Source organism: Canis aureus, chromosome 27, assembly GCF_053574225.1.
Source record: "Canis aureus isolate CA01 chromosome 27, VMU_Caureus_v.1.0, whole genome shotgun sequence".
Lineage (NCBI taxonomy): Eukaryota > Metazoa > Chordata > Mammalia > Carnivora > Canidae > Canis > Canis aureus.
In genome coordinates this window covers 6,337,871-6,351,274 of record NC_135637.1, presented here as the reverse complement: position 1 = coordinate 6,351,274, position 13,404 = coordinate 6,337,871, and the positions used below count along the sequence as shown (strand labels likewise).

The following is a 13,404-nucleotide window of genomic DNA, read 5'->3' as shown; positions in this document are numbered from 1 at the left end:
CTGTGACAAGAGCGGGTATTATAATTCTTGTCAATTTTTGATTCAAGAAACTGCACCTCCCACGTGGCAGTTTATGAACCCCTATAACGTCCAAAGCCAAAAAAGGGAAACCAGGTACAAACCACAAAGAGAAGTAGTTAATGGGTCTCACATTTGAGGGACTTTTCATAATAAAGTTATACCAAAAATACAGCAACAGATAAAGAACAGTTTATTTGACAAAATTAGAACCCCCACATCCATGTAAGAGAACAATACAAAAGCCGGTGACTATCACACAGTTGAAATTCACAGGTAACGTTTAACACTGCCAACGGTCTTGAATGACACTAAATCTGTTCAAAGTAAGGTAACATTTCTCCATGACTGGTCTTCAAGCTCAATGGCGTCCAAAAGGAAATGTCACAGAAGGACAGACTAAGCAAGGTTTAAAATACCCTGTAAGTTGCTTTGTAGCTTAGTTAGGACACATGGTCTTAAATAGGTCCTGATGCAAGCTCTTAAGAAAAAAATTCAACATCAAGAGTTGAAAAGGTAAGTCATTTCTGAAGCAGCAGATGAAATACGCTCAGTACCAGCCTGCTCTGACAAGCCAGCAGTGGCAAGATTGGTGGCTTATGAGAGACCTTCACACAAAATCTCTGCAGCATCAGATTACATTTTTATCTCTTAAAAAGCCCTCCTATTTCTCAAGATAAGATGTTTATTAATGAAAAAGGGGAAAAAAAAAGTGAGATCATCCTGTCTGCAGGGAGGGAATGGTCACCCTCGTCTAACATGGGAAGACACCGACCAACACACTCGCAGTCTCCTCGAGCCCCTATCACCTCGCCACAGCTTCTGTTGAGGAGCTTCGCGTCTGCTCCAGGGGGCCCCGTGTGATGGGAGACCACAGGAAGGCACTTACCCAGCTCATCTGGGAGAACACGACAAACAGTCTAGGTGCCCCATGTGCACGGTCAGGAAGGTGGAGAAGCATCTCCTGCTTGGTGCATGGCCACCTACGGTCCACCAGACATGGCCTCGGGGGTATCAGGTCCTCCTGCTGGCAGGTGCCCCATTTGCCCGTGACCGTTGCCGGTCGTACCTCACAGAAACAATCAGGAAAAGCAGGAGGGTGGCTCCCTGAATCGCAGCCAGGAGAAAGAAGTAGTAGTTCAGATGGCAGCCATTGATATTGCCTACGAAGACACAAGAGAGAAACACATCAGCTGCACTTAGGGACTTCTCAAGATTTTATCTATTATGTTTGGTTCCTATCAAGGTCAGGGTGATTTTTAACTGCAGTTATTAAAAAAGAAAGGAAATGAAAAAAAAATTATATCTTTGTAATTCAAAACACACAATTATTTTGTTTCTAAAACCACAGCAAAAGTCACTCTGAAGCCAGCTGTGTGTCTACCCCAGGCTCTGGACCGCAGTCTCTGGCATGAACCGCGCTCCCTGCTCCTCAAACGTCTCCCCGCTGGACGACAGAGGGATGAGGACAAAGCCCCTGGCCACGGGAATGCAGTAACAAAGCCTATTTCTGACCACATCCTCCAGAGAATCCATGCAATGGGCTGAAGAGAATCTGAGGAGGTAAATGAGGTGAGCGTCCACTGGCCACAACTGAAATCATGTGGAGAAAGTCTTTTTTTTTTTTTTCTCCTTAAAATTTTCCAGTGCAGAAAGTTTGGGGAAAGTGAAAAAACCACCCCACTGTGTTCCTGCCCCCATCCTAGAAGCAAACACTGGACGGGATGGTGTTTCGTCTTTTCCAGCAGCTCCCTCCCCTTTAGGACTGACAGCTGGCCTAGCATGGACAGCTGTTCCAAGGAGGCCATCCTCATGCCGATCCTGAAAGCCATGTTCTCCACGGCTCGGGTCTAGAATCTGGATCCTTATCAACACCACACTTCGATACAGCTCAGATGCCATGTCCAGTCAGGAGTTCTGGATGCCTTGTGCCATTCAGTAATTCAGGTATAGTGAGCACCCTCCAACACACGTGCCTTTCACAAGCTAGGGCGGGTAGCTGACATACACTCCACATACTACATGTAGATAGTGTGTTTTTAAAACTCTTCTCCAAAATGTTCAGGTTTTAGCATCCTCAGGGTGATACAGGGACACACTTCATCTCAGCAGCTAACCTACTGAATGCTTGACTTTGGCCCAAGCACTAAGCATGGCCTTTTTCACACACACACTGTTCCGTTTAGCTCCCAATACACCCCAACTAGGCTGAAGAGGTTAGAGTCACAGACCCTGAAGCTCAACCAACAAAGCTCAAAGCCAAGAGGCCTGCTGTATCTGGGCTGTTTCCCCATCTGTGAAACGGGGAAAACATAGCAGCTAGCAGACAGTGTCATCGTGAGGGCCAAATGTGCAGGTAACATACCCAACACTGGACCCAGGACGCACTAAGGCTGTACTGTCGCCTGCCTGTTACCATCCTCACTGTACATGTGGGTCCAGGACCGTCAGGTCTGTAAACTGGGAGGCTTTCTGATGGAGAACCGAGTTTTCAAGGCACCACTTACCACAACCACTCAATGTGGAGAAGAAAGAATGTATTGAAATACGATGTTTGTATTGAAGCATTCAGAGCCACTCACAGCACATCGCCCTGAGCTCCCTACAAAGCCTGACCCCCATCGCCATGGCCCACAGGTGTCCTACCATTTACACCATTTGTCACCAACTGAAAAGGCTGACACATTTCTTGACAGATGAGCAAAGAGATGTACTTGGTCAGCAGTGTCTCCAGAGAAAGCTGTTCTCTCTCACGTGTATCACATGCAGCTCTCTGATTCGCTTAATTTAAAAATCGAGGCTTCCATTTGTCTGGATTACTCTGGAACTTCCCTTCTGTGTCTGAACAAGTACTAATGGCCAGTGTTTTATGGTGCTTGTATTTGTAAGCACAATTAAGGATCTATATAACACACATTTGTACAAGCGCTCAAGCAGGCTGCAGAAAACAGTGACTTCCCACATGGATTGGTTTGGGAAGGGATCTGGTAATACCCAAATTTCTAGCAGACCATCTATAACAGATAGTTAAGAATGGTGACTGATCAAAAACAAAAACAAAACAAAACAAAAAAAACGGTGACTGAGCCCCTACTGTGTGCTGGGCTCTGTCTCAGGTACTGGGAGGCCTGCACACCCCGTGGAGCCCAGGGTACACTGTCACCACTGCTGTGTTAGCTCCGTGCTACCAGAGGAGATTGCTGTTAGGATAATAATGACGTCATTCTACGCACTGATACTGAAATGTGCATCTCCCCAAATTAAGGAGTCATTTAAAAGTTGTGAAGCTTGGGCACCCAGGTGGCCAGTTGGTTAAATGTCTGCCTTTGGCTCAGGTCATGATCCTGGGCTCCCCTGGGATTGAGTACCCCACTGGGCTCTCTGCACAGCGTTGGGGGGGGGGGTCTGCTGCTCCCTCTTCCCCTCCCCACTACTCAGTCTCTCTCAAATAAATACATTTCAGAACTTCTGAAGCTCAAAGCTGGCATACCAAGAGAACTACACGCTGTTTTCCCTCTTTGGGTTGACCTGTGTGGGATTAGGAAGGGTGTTCAGAAGCCAGTTCACTACCTGTAAGCAGTCACCCTGTACTTCCTTGGGCTTCTTCGCAGACCTAAAGGTAGTAAACTCTGGGTGACAGACTCCTGGGCCCCGGAGCAACAATCTCACACAATGTCCCCAGACATATGTGCAAGAAGGTCCTTAGCGGCTTTACTCATGACAGCCTCAAACTGGAAACATCACACCCAGCAAGAGTAGATCAGATCAGTGAACTGTGACTGACTCATCCACCAGCTACTCCTCAGAAGAAAGCAGTTACAGGGGATGATTCACAGATGTGTGGAATGGAGCGGGACACAGCAGCACAAAATCAGCAGAGTCCACAGGGCTTGACATTGCAGAACATGTGGTGAGTGGACAGGGTACAGAAGGCCGTAGGGAAGCCCCCTGAAATGTCCTGTATCCTGATCTGGATTAAACATGTTTCAAATTGTGCTTAAGACTGGTGTGCTTTGGGCAGCCTGGGTGGCTCAGCAGTTTAGCACCTCCTTCAGCCTAGGGCGTCGTGATCCTGGAGACCCGGAATCCAGTCCCACGTCAGGCTCCCTGCATGGAGCCTGCTTCTCCTTCTGCCTGTGTCTCTGCCTCTCTCTCTCTCTCTCTCATCAATAAATAAATAAAATCCTTAAAAAAAAAAAAAAAAAAAAAAGACTGGTGTGTTTAGGGGAGCCTGGGGGCTCAGTGGTTCAGTGTCTGACTCAGTTCTGGCTTAAGTAGTGACCGTAGGGTCATGGGATTTAGCCCTGCACTGGGGTGTGGGGGGGTGTTCCCTGCTCAACATGGGATATGCTTGAGGATTTTCTCTCTCTAGAAAAAATAATCTTTAAAAAAATCCTTAGGCACCTGGGTGGCTCAGTGGTTGAACGTCCGACTTTAGCCCAGGTTGTGATCCTGGGGTCCTGGGATTGAGTCCTGCATCAGGCTCTCCACAAGGAGCCTCCTTCTCCCTCTATGTCTCTATCTCTCTCTGTGTCTCATGAATAAATAAATAAAATCTTAAAAAAAAAATCCTTAAAAAAAGAAAAAGATTGCTGTGCTTTAGTCTGAATTATCCTAGATCTAAATGATGATGTTCATGAAAACCTGGCCTCCTGAGAGAACAAGTACAGAAGGGAATGGTGTAAGAACAGGGACTCTTCCTCCACACCACATTCCTGTAACTACACAGGATGCTCTAAATCTACCTGCTTCCTTCATCAGCAACCTGAACCCATATACAGAAAGGAAGCTATGGAAAAGCAGAGCCAGGAAGAGCACAGTCTGTGCAGAGAGACACACAAAGAGCCCAGGATGACACCTGCCACTCCTTCTACTGAAGATTTTATTCTGGTGTGGGGGGTGGGGGCTTACCTGGTCCCATCCTCCCCCCAAATCCCCAGTGGGAGGGAGCTGAGAGGAGCTGCCTGACCCACCGGGCACTTCCCACATCCGCATCCTCCTCTTGCCAAGTGGGCTGCGGGCATGGTTCACTGAACCTCTTCTCACTGGTGTGAAAATAAGGACAGGACAGGTCTCCTTGTGCCACGAGATATGGTGTGGGGCTGTTCTAGGACACTGCTATGAAAATAACACTAACACACAGGATCCAGCTTAAACCCCATGTCTGTGCCATGCCTGACAAGTCGAGATGAACCTCACAATGGATGGGCTGGAAGCCACCTTGTCAGAAGTCAAGGGCCAATGACAGTAAAGTCAGAGATACTAAATCAGCAACGAGGGGCTGAAATCACTAAAATTAATATTTCAGAATACGCTGAAAAATAAGACAAAGAAACAGAAGAATCACAGAGTTCTGGTCTCTGCAGCAAAGCTTTCTCTGAAGGTTTGTCCTGTATGCAGAAAAACAGATCATAGGACACCAAGAATCCACGAAAATTCCCAGAAGCCACCATGCACCTGTTTCCTATTCCACAGCTGCTTATTGTCCAAGGGGCCCGGGAATAAACAGCAAAGCCCCAGAGCCTCCTGCTCTCTTCAAAACAACCAGACCTGAGCCAGCCGTGAACATGCTCTGACAGCTGGAACGCAGTGTGGCCAAGGCCCAAGGGCTTCGAGGGTGGCTTAGGTTTCTAGAAGTTACACTGGGACTCCATATCCTAAACTCACCCCTGAGGACAGGAATTTTTTTTTATTTTTGAAATATTTTATTTATTTATTCATGAGAGACACAGAGAGGGAGAGGCAGAGACACAAGCAGAGGGTGAAGCAGGCTCCCTGCAGGAAGCCCGACGTGGGACTCGATCCTGGAACTCCAGGATCATGTCCTGAGCCGAAGGCAGATGCTCAACCACTGAGCCACTCAGGCATCCGTGAGGACAGGAATTTTAACTCAATCTGGGAGGGGCCTTTGGAATTCTGTATTTTCTTGGGGAAAGTCCCCAGGCTTTCATCAGAGTTACATGGGGATTTATTACCTAAAAGTAGAAACCTTCACCTCCTGCATCCAGTTAAAAGCTACCATAAATTGGGAAACAGCAAAACTCTCATCTTTTGTGAGTGATTTTGCTCAGCGCCCCGATATGCTAACAGCATCAGCTATAAAATCCCCTCATGATGGTCACCAGTCATAGCTGTGATTAAAGTAAGGAAATTATCTGTCCGTGTTATTAAAGGCAGAGAATTTGGGACGCCTGGGTGGCTCAGTGGTTGAGCGTCTGCCTTCAGCCCAGGGTGTGATCCTGGAGTCCCTGCATCAAGTCCCACACTGGGCTCCCAGTATGGAGCCTGCTTCTCCCTTTGCCTGTGTCTCTGCCTCTCTCTCTCTCTGTGCATTTCTCATGAATAAATAAATAAGATCTTAAAGAAAAAATAAAAATAAAGCAGAGAATTTAAAGGTATTGTCAGAAAAAAAAAAAAAACCCAAATACAAAAAATACAAACTCAGGTAAATAAAAGGAACTTGGTGATACAGACTCTATTTGCCTCACAAAGATTGTGGCAGATATTAGGTGGAAAAGGCAGCCTACTGATGAAGGAGATTTCAAGTAAGTGGCAGCCCTGCAGACCCGGCACACTTGGCTGAGGCACATCTGTCCCCGCAACAGAAAGAGGCTCATCTGTGTCCCAACAAACTTGTGAGGATGTGGGAGATCAGGTGGGGAGTAGTCTCAGGCAGCTCCAGGACCTGCACGTTAGCAGCTCCTGGGCAGCTGTGCTCTGCTAACACGACCACAAACACTTGGACACCCGCTGCAGCCCAAGCCCAGGTCCTGTCAGAGGCAATGTTCAAACACACAGTGCAGCCCTTACCGAAGTCTGTGTGGTTGCTCATCCACCCGATGGCTTTGATGGACACCAGCTCCAACAGTCCAGAGCCCACGAATGAGCCAACACCAGAGAAGAAGAAGAACAAGCCCATTATGGCGCTCTGCATGGATTTGGGGGCAGCTGAATAGGCGAATTCTAGACCTATAAAAAGAAGAGGATGGTTTCCGTGAGAGGCGGGCTGACCCCGTCTACATACGGCGGGGTTAGCAGGGGCCCCACTTGGGGACTTGGGAAAGCAAGGCAGCTCCCTTCCCTATTTGGAAGACTGTATTTAACACAAGGTCAAGAAATCAAGGGCCCCTTCTATTCACTGTGACAGTCTTTCAAGTCATGGAGCAAAACGTCATTTTGTTGCTCTCAAACTTAAGGGTTATTAACATCTGACTTGTTGGCTCTAGTATTTCTTCATCTGAGGGTTAAAGAAGCAACTAAGGAGACTGTGAAAACAATGTATACAGACTAAAATGGGGATTCTATGTAAGACTTCTATCTTAAAGGCAATAGGTTTTAAAATAATTTCAACACGGACATCTAAAAATTCTGATTTTTATAACAACTGCATGTAGAGATGTATAACGTACTCCAAATGAAGGACCAGTCTGATTTATTTCCTTTACAGATTCATGAGTCCATTCTGATGAGTCTGGTGAAGGTGAGGAGGAAGAACCACCACCTACACCCCCCCCACAATAGATCGGCTCTGGTCATCATGAATTTTCTCCCTCCCTTCCAGCATCTGGGAACAGGTCTGCACACCATGTACTTGTCCACACCCCACAGAACCTTGCTCACAGGAGAGGCCTGTGCGAACAGCTTTTAGGAATCAGGTCTGCCGCCTGCACAAAGCTGACCTCACACACTCAGAGCTCTGGTGGCTCGGCTGCTGCAGTGTGACCACAGAGCTGAGGTTAGAAAGTAGCCAACCTGGGAGAAACCACCCACCACAAGCTCTTCCTCCTCCTTTCTCCTGTGGCATCTCCAAGGCAACAGACGATGTCATGGACATGTCTTTGGGAACCCTGTTTTTATATCTAGAGACGAGAACCTCAGCCACGGTACCACTGAACAACTCACACCATGAACCACAACTGTTGCCACGAAACAAAAGGGGCAGCAGGGTATTTGTGTCTCCGTGCATTCTAACAGGGTGTGTACAAGACACCATGCTCCTGTTCATTTAGGATCCTTCGAGCCCCAGAGCTGGGAAGGAGGGAAGCCTCACCTGCTATGCTGGCGAATATCTCACTGATGCCAATCAGCACATACTGTGGGACCTGCCACCATATTGGCAGGTCAGCAGCATAATACACCACTTTTCCGATGGTCTGATTGATGGTTTTCTCTTTAACAAGGTCCAGCCTTTTGCTCTCCAAAATTCCTAGAATTCATAAGCAGGTTAATAGAACACTCGTTCACTAACGTTTGCAATTAAACTAAAACACTACAGGCTTGCTACATGTTTATTGACCATTGTGAAAAGTAGAAGGGATGAGGCCCAATGACACACCTGCTCCAAAACCACCTGACCTAAGGGACCTCTTGACTTCCTAATTACTCAAACACTGATCGTAACAGATTATTTCAGGTGGGTGCTTTCCACCGCCTCAGGCAACAGATGCTCCACAAATGTGGTTTAATCTTCAAATGTCTGTATGGTGCACCTGTACTCTTCTGTTAAGCAGTCCTGCAGTAAGGACAGTGATAATGCACCCACTTCTGAGATGGTTTTCTCGCCATGGCAATGGATTTAGGCTGGTCCACTGACCTATTACCCTTATGACTACAACCCAAGCTACTACTGCTGACGCCAGTTCCCCTACTGGTGAACAGTGAACAGACTATATAGCAGCCCTGTGAAACTACCGGTCATTTTTTAAGGTAAACAAAAAGACACAAGGACATGAGCAAGAGCACAACCACTCCTTGTGAAACAAGTAATAAACCAATCAGAGTGAAGTTTAAAAGCAAGAGCTGTAGAACCAAGTTTTTAGGTTAGAGAGGTCACCAGTTTTGTTTCTAAAGAACTCTGTGAATAGAATAATAAGCCCTAGTGCTTAATATATATGAAAACAATTAGTATTTAAAACCATGAGTACGAGGAAGGATAGCTGTCTGGGAGAGGACAATGGACTCCATCTATTAAAAATACTCATTTTAAAACCTGAGAATGAGAAAGGTCCAGGCTACCAGTAACAAGAGGAGGGGAAGACAAACTCTGGAATCTGTCCCCAAGCCTAAAGGTCATGTGAAATGTCCCAACAAGAAGTGTATCGAACTAGGGGTGGTAGAAAGGGAGGTGGCCGGGGGTGGGGGTGACTGGGTGATGGGCACTGAGAGGGGCACTTGATGGGATGAGCAATGGGTGTTATTCTGTATGTTGGCAAATTGAACACCAATAAAAAATAAATTTATAAAAAAAATAAAAGGACTCAGAAATGAAAAACAAAACAAAACAAAAAAGAGTGTGTATCAAGGGAGCACAGTAAGGACAGGCCCAGCTCCATCAGAAACACCTGCATCCCTTCCCTGGAGGCACATGGAGGGGCCCTAACCCCTGCACCCTGTCATACAGGGTGAAGCGTAGGAGCAGACCTAGAGCTGTCTGCCTGGCACTCCTAGCTGCTCTAGATGGGTTGTTTGAGTGGCAGTGCCGTGGCTATCTCTGCCACGATGCTGGTGGTGGCACCAAGTGCCTTAGCCACAAGTGACAGCTGTCCTCTGTGCACAGGACAAAGTATGACCAGCTTCCTCTGGGTCAGCCAAGGTTCCCCTCACAATAAGGTCACTGTACTGACCACCAGTGTGCAGCTGAAAGGTTGTGGAGCAATTCTAGTGTAGCTGGGTCTGTAGGGAAGGACCCTTTCAACCAGTCCTGAGGGATGAAAACAAGCTGGAGAAAAACACTCTCATCCATAGGGAAGGCCGGGCAGTTGAGAGGATTTGTGCATTTGTGTGTGGGGCAGAGGGGTTCCACTGGGGACAAGACATGCTCTGTGGTCCTACCCACAACACAGATGCCGTGCAGACGGGGGGAGAAGAGACAGAAATGAATGGTGCTGGCTGGGGGCACACAGAGGACAAGGCTGGAGCAGAACCTGTAGAAATAAATGAGAGCTGTCCTATGGGGGGCCAGGAAGGATAGGGAGGTGTGGCACACATGGCTGACCCTGCAGAAGGCAACAACAGAATGGGGCGCTGCCCGCAGGAGCTGCTAGGGGAGGAAGGGAAGCCACCAAGCACCGACACTCCAGGTCCAGGCCATCCTGAGTAACAGCAGAACTGACAAGGAAGCATCAATATTAATGTGAAGGAAGGTGCCAGGACAGCCAACATGGCACCCTCTTTGTTGACCAACTGCACTCTGCAGAGATCAAAGCCAACCAAACTCATCAGTGTGGGCAGGATGGGGGCATAATGCATACCAGCCCGGATGGGATCAGGTGAGAGGAAGGACTGGCCAAGATACAGCTGGCAGTGACCAGCAAAGGAAGAGGTGATGCCAAAACACAAATTTGCTCCATTACATTTCACAGACACGATGCCATTGGTGATCCACAGAAGCCAGAGATGCAAACAGCACCATGCTCTCGAAACATGAGTGCACTAAATCTGGCCTTGCTCCCAGACTCAGGATTCCAGGTGCACCACCTCCCCACCAAGGGGCCATCTTCCCATGGGAACACACCTAACCCTGGAGAAGACAGAAACATGTGACGAAGTGACGGACACACACCTCTCCAAGTCCTGGTTAGAACAAGGAGACAAACCCCACGAAGGCTTCATTTGGTGCAAGGGTTGCCATCTGGACATTCAAAGGCAAGCCCTGGCCTCCACTGATATGACACACAGCTCAGGACTCACTGAATGGAGATAGAAAGGTCAGTGCTCACGGGTTACTCTGGGAGACGCACACATCCGGGTGGGACCCGTGCCTCCATTCACCCGACGATGCACAGACCACCACGAATTCCGGGACCGTGAGCACATCCACAGGATCCACGGGACCCCTGGGCCCCGCGCAGGCACTGGGTTCAGAGCACCTGCCAGAACATGTCTGATGAATACAGCTGATGGCACTACAACAGAGGAACCATCATCCTAATTGGCTCCCTGAAAACATTTCCAGAAAGGAAGGCGTGAAGTCTGAATGCAGGACTTACAAAGCCATCGTCTCCCCCACACCACAATTAAACTAGGCTTTGTTAACAAATGGATAAACATCAGTCCTACTGAAGCAGTTCTCTGGAATTAGTCTTGGGTCATAAAGGAGGCAAACACCCAGGTTCAGTATTCTTAGAAAACAAAAATCACAGCAAATCAAAGCACATGAGACCTGACAAAGCAGCACTGAAAGGCTAATTCATACCGTTCTGTGGTTTTCACCATTAAACAGGGAAGAAAAATCAAAAGTATATGAATACTCTAACCAATGAGAGAGAAAATCACAAAACAAACCCAAGGAAAAGAGAGAAATCATATTTTAATTTTTCTCTATTATTAGAAAACATAAAGTCAAATAAAGAGATACGTCTATGAAAAAAATCATAAAACACAGTTTTGACAAGCCTAATATAAGAAAAAAAAGCACATAAATACATGAAACTAGAAATGAGGAAGGAAACACAACAGATTAATTTATTCATGAGACACAGAGAGAGAGAGAGAGAGAGAGACAGACAGAGAGGGAGGGAGAGAGGGAAAGAGGGGGGGAAGAGAGAGAGAGAGCGCAGAGACACAAGCAGAGGGAGAAGCAGGGAGTCTGATGTGGGACTTGATCCTGGGACTCTAGGATCATGTCCTGGGCCGAAGGCAGGCGATAAATCGAGGAGCCACCAAGGGATACCCTACTTGGGACTTTTTTTGAAGAACACTTAAGTATTTGAGAGAAAACACAATCTGCACAAAATTGAGAAAAAGATGAAAACATCACCCCATTTCTCCTGAGAGAGTAACAGGCTCCCCTGGGAGCAGACAGATAATTCTCCCCCTGCTGAAATATTCCCCTGCTCAGAGAAATTAGGGTTTACTAATACCTTCTTTTTTTTTTTTTAGATTTATTTATTTACTCATGAGAGACACAGAGACACAGGCAGAGGGAGAAGCAGGCTCCACACAGGGAGCCCAATGCAGGACTCAATCCCGAGACACCAGGATCATGTCCTAGGCCGAAGGCAGGCGCTAAACCACTGAGCCACCCAGGCATCCCTACTAATTCCTTTTATGAAGCTATATGACCCTGACACCAAATCATAGACTGATGTCAACTATGGATAGAGGCACATAGCAGAGACTGCACACAATCAAAGTCAGCCCTCTGGACAAACAGGTTTGTTTTAGAAACGCAGAAATGAGTATCAGGAATTTAATGTAAATTAAAAAAACATGAACACTGGGTGTGTGTGTGGGGGGGAGGCATATAATCCTATTAGAAACCAAAATATGTTACCAGAGAAAAACTCAACATTTCTCCCAAAAATACTCAGTAGACTTGAAATAAAGTTTAGAAATTTAGCATCGCCATGAATATGTATCTCAAACCCAAGTTCAAAGCTTCCCAGTGAGCTGCCCTGGAGATGCCCCCGTTAAAGCCCAGGTGGGAGCAGGTTCTCCATCACCACCAGCTCTACCAGCACAAAAGAAAGTCTCGCCAACACCACCTAACAGAAAGGGAGGAAGAATCACCAATGAAGGCAAGAAAATAAACTATGGTATTTGAAGAAAATTAAGTGACCATTTGAAAAGAATTCATCTGAACTCAGAATTTTAAAAAATCCCGTATGTGAGCAAGCAAAAATACAAAAGTAGTTAGGAATAAACCTAACATAAAATGCATAGGACCTAAAAGAAAGAAATGCATAAAACTGCACGATACCATAAATTAAAGAAAACATGAAAACATTGTAAAGAGTATTCCTCAGATGAAAGTTCTGATTACATATCAACACGAACAAGAAAGGCTCGGCACAGGGGCCTGGAGGGCTCATTTGGTGAAGGGTCTGCCTTCAGCTCAGGTCATAATCTCAGGGTCCTGGGTTTGAGTCCTACACCCGGCTCCCTCCTCAGCGAGGAGTCTGCCTCTCCCCTCTGCCCCTACCCCCTGCTCGTACTCTCACTCACTCGAATGAATTAAAAAAAAAAAAAAATCTTTAAAAAAAAGAAAAAGCAAACCTTGCTACGAAATGCCCCAGGGCATAAGTGTACACAGAATCTGATGACTGATAATGTGGGAGAGGATCATCATCATAAAATACACATCAAAACGAAGATACACTGTATTTAAATCCTTCAGGTAAGAGATTCACAGAAAACGTAATGAGAAGGGAGCTGACAGGGCAGAGCTCATGGCCTGAACACTTTCAAGTGGAGGAACCCACTGAGAGGACAGCGGGCTGAGAGTACATGTGGATGCGGGGGTGGTGCACAGACTGGACGCAGCTATCTGCATACTATGAAGGGACTGGTCTAAAAACTGATGGTACATTTAACAAGAAAATATGATGTAGTTGTTAAAAAACACAAATGTGTAAATGACACGGTACAGATACAACATACAAAAAC

General features: G+C 46.7%; 1 protein-coding gene across 1 annotated transcript in view; it reads right to left on the bottom strand.

Annotated features, from left to right (window-relative positions):
- Nucleotides 1-188: 188 nt before the first annotated feature.
- The window catches only part of SLC15A4 (solute carrier family 15 member 4), a 28,523-nt gene continuing 15,307 nt past the window's right edge, over nucleotides 189-13,404 (bottom strand). Inside the window, exons 6-8 of the mRNA XM_077875237.1 lie at nucleotides 8,069-8,224; nucleotides 6,829-6,987; nucleotides 189-1,181 (exon numbers count right to left, since the gene is read on the bottom strand). Coding sequence (XP_077731363.1) covers nucleotides 1,033-1,181; nucleotides 6,829-6,987; nucleotides 8,069-8,224 — 464 coding nt within the window. The 3' untranslated portion in view covers nucleotides 189-1,032. The remainder of the gene's footprint in view (nucleotides 1,182-6,828; nucleotides 6,988-8,068; nucleotides 8,225-13,404) is intronic.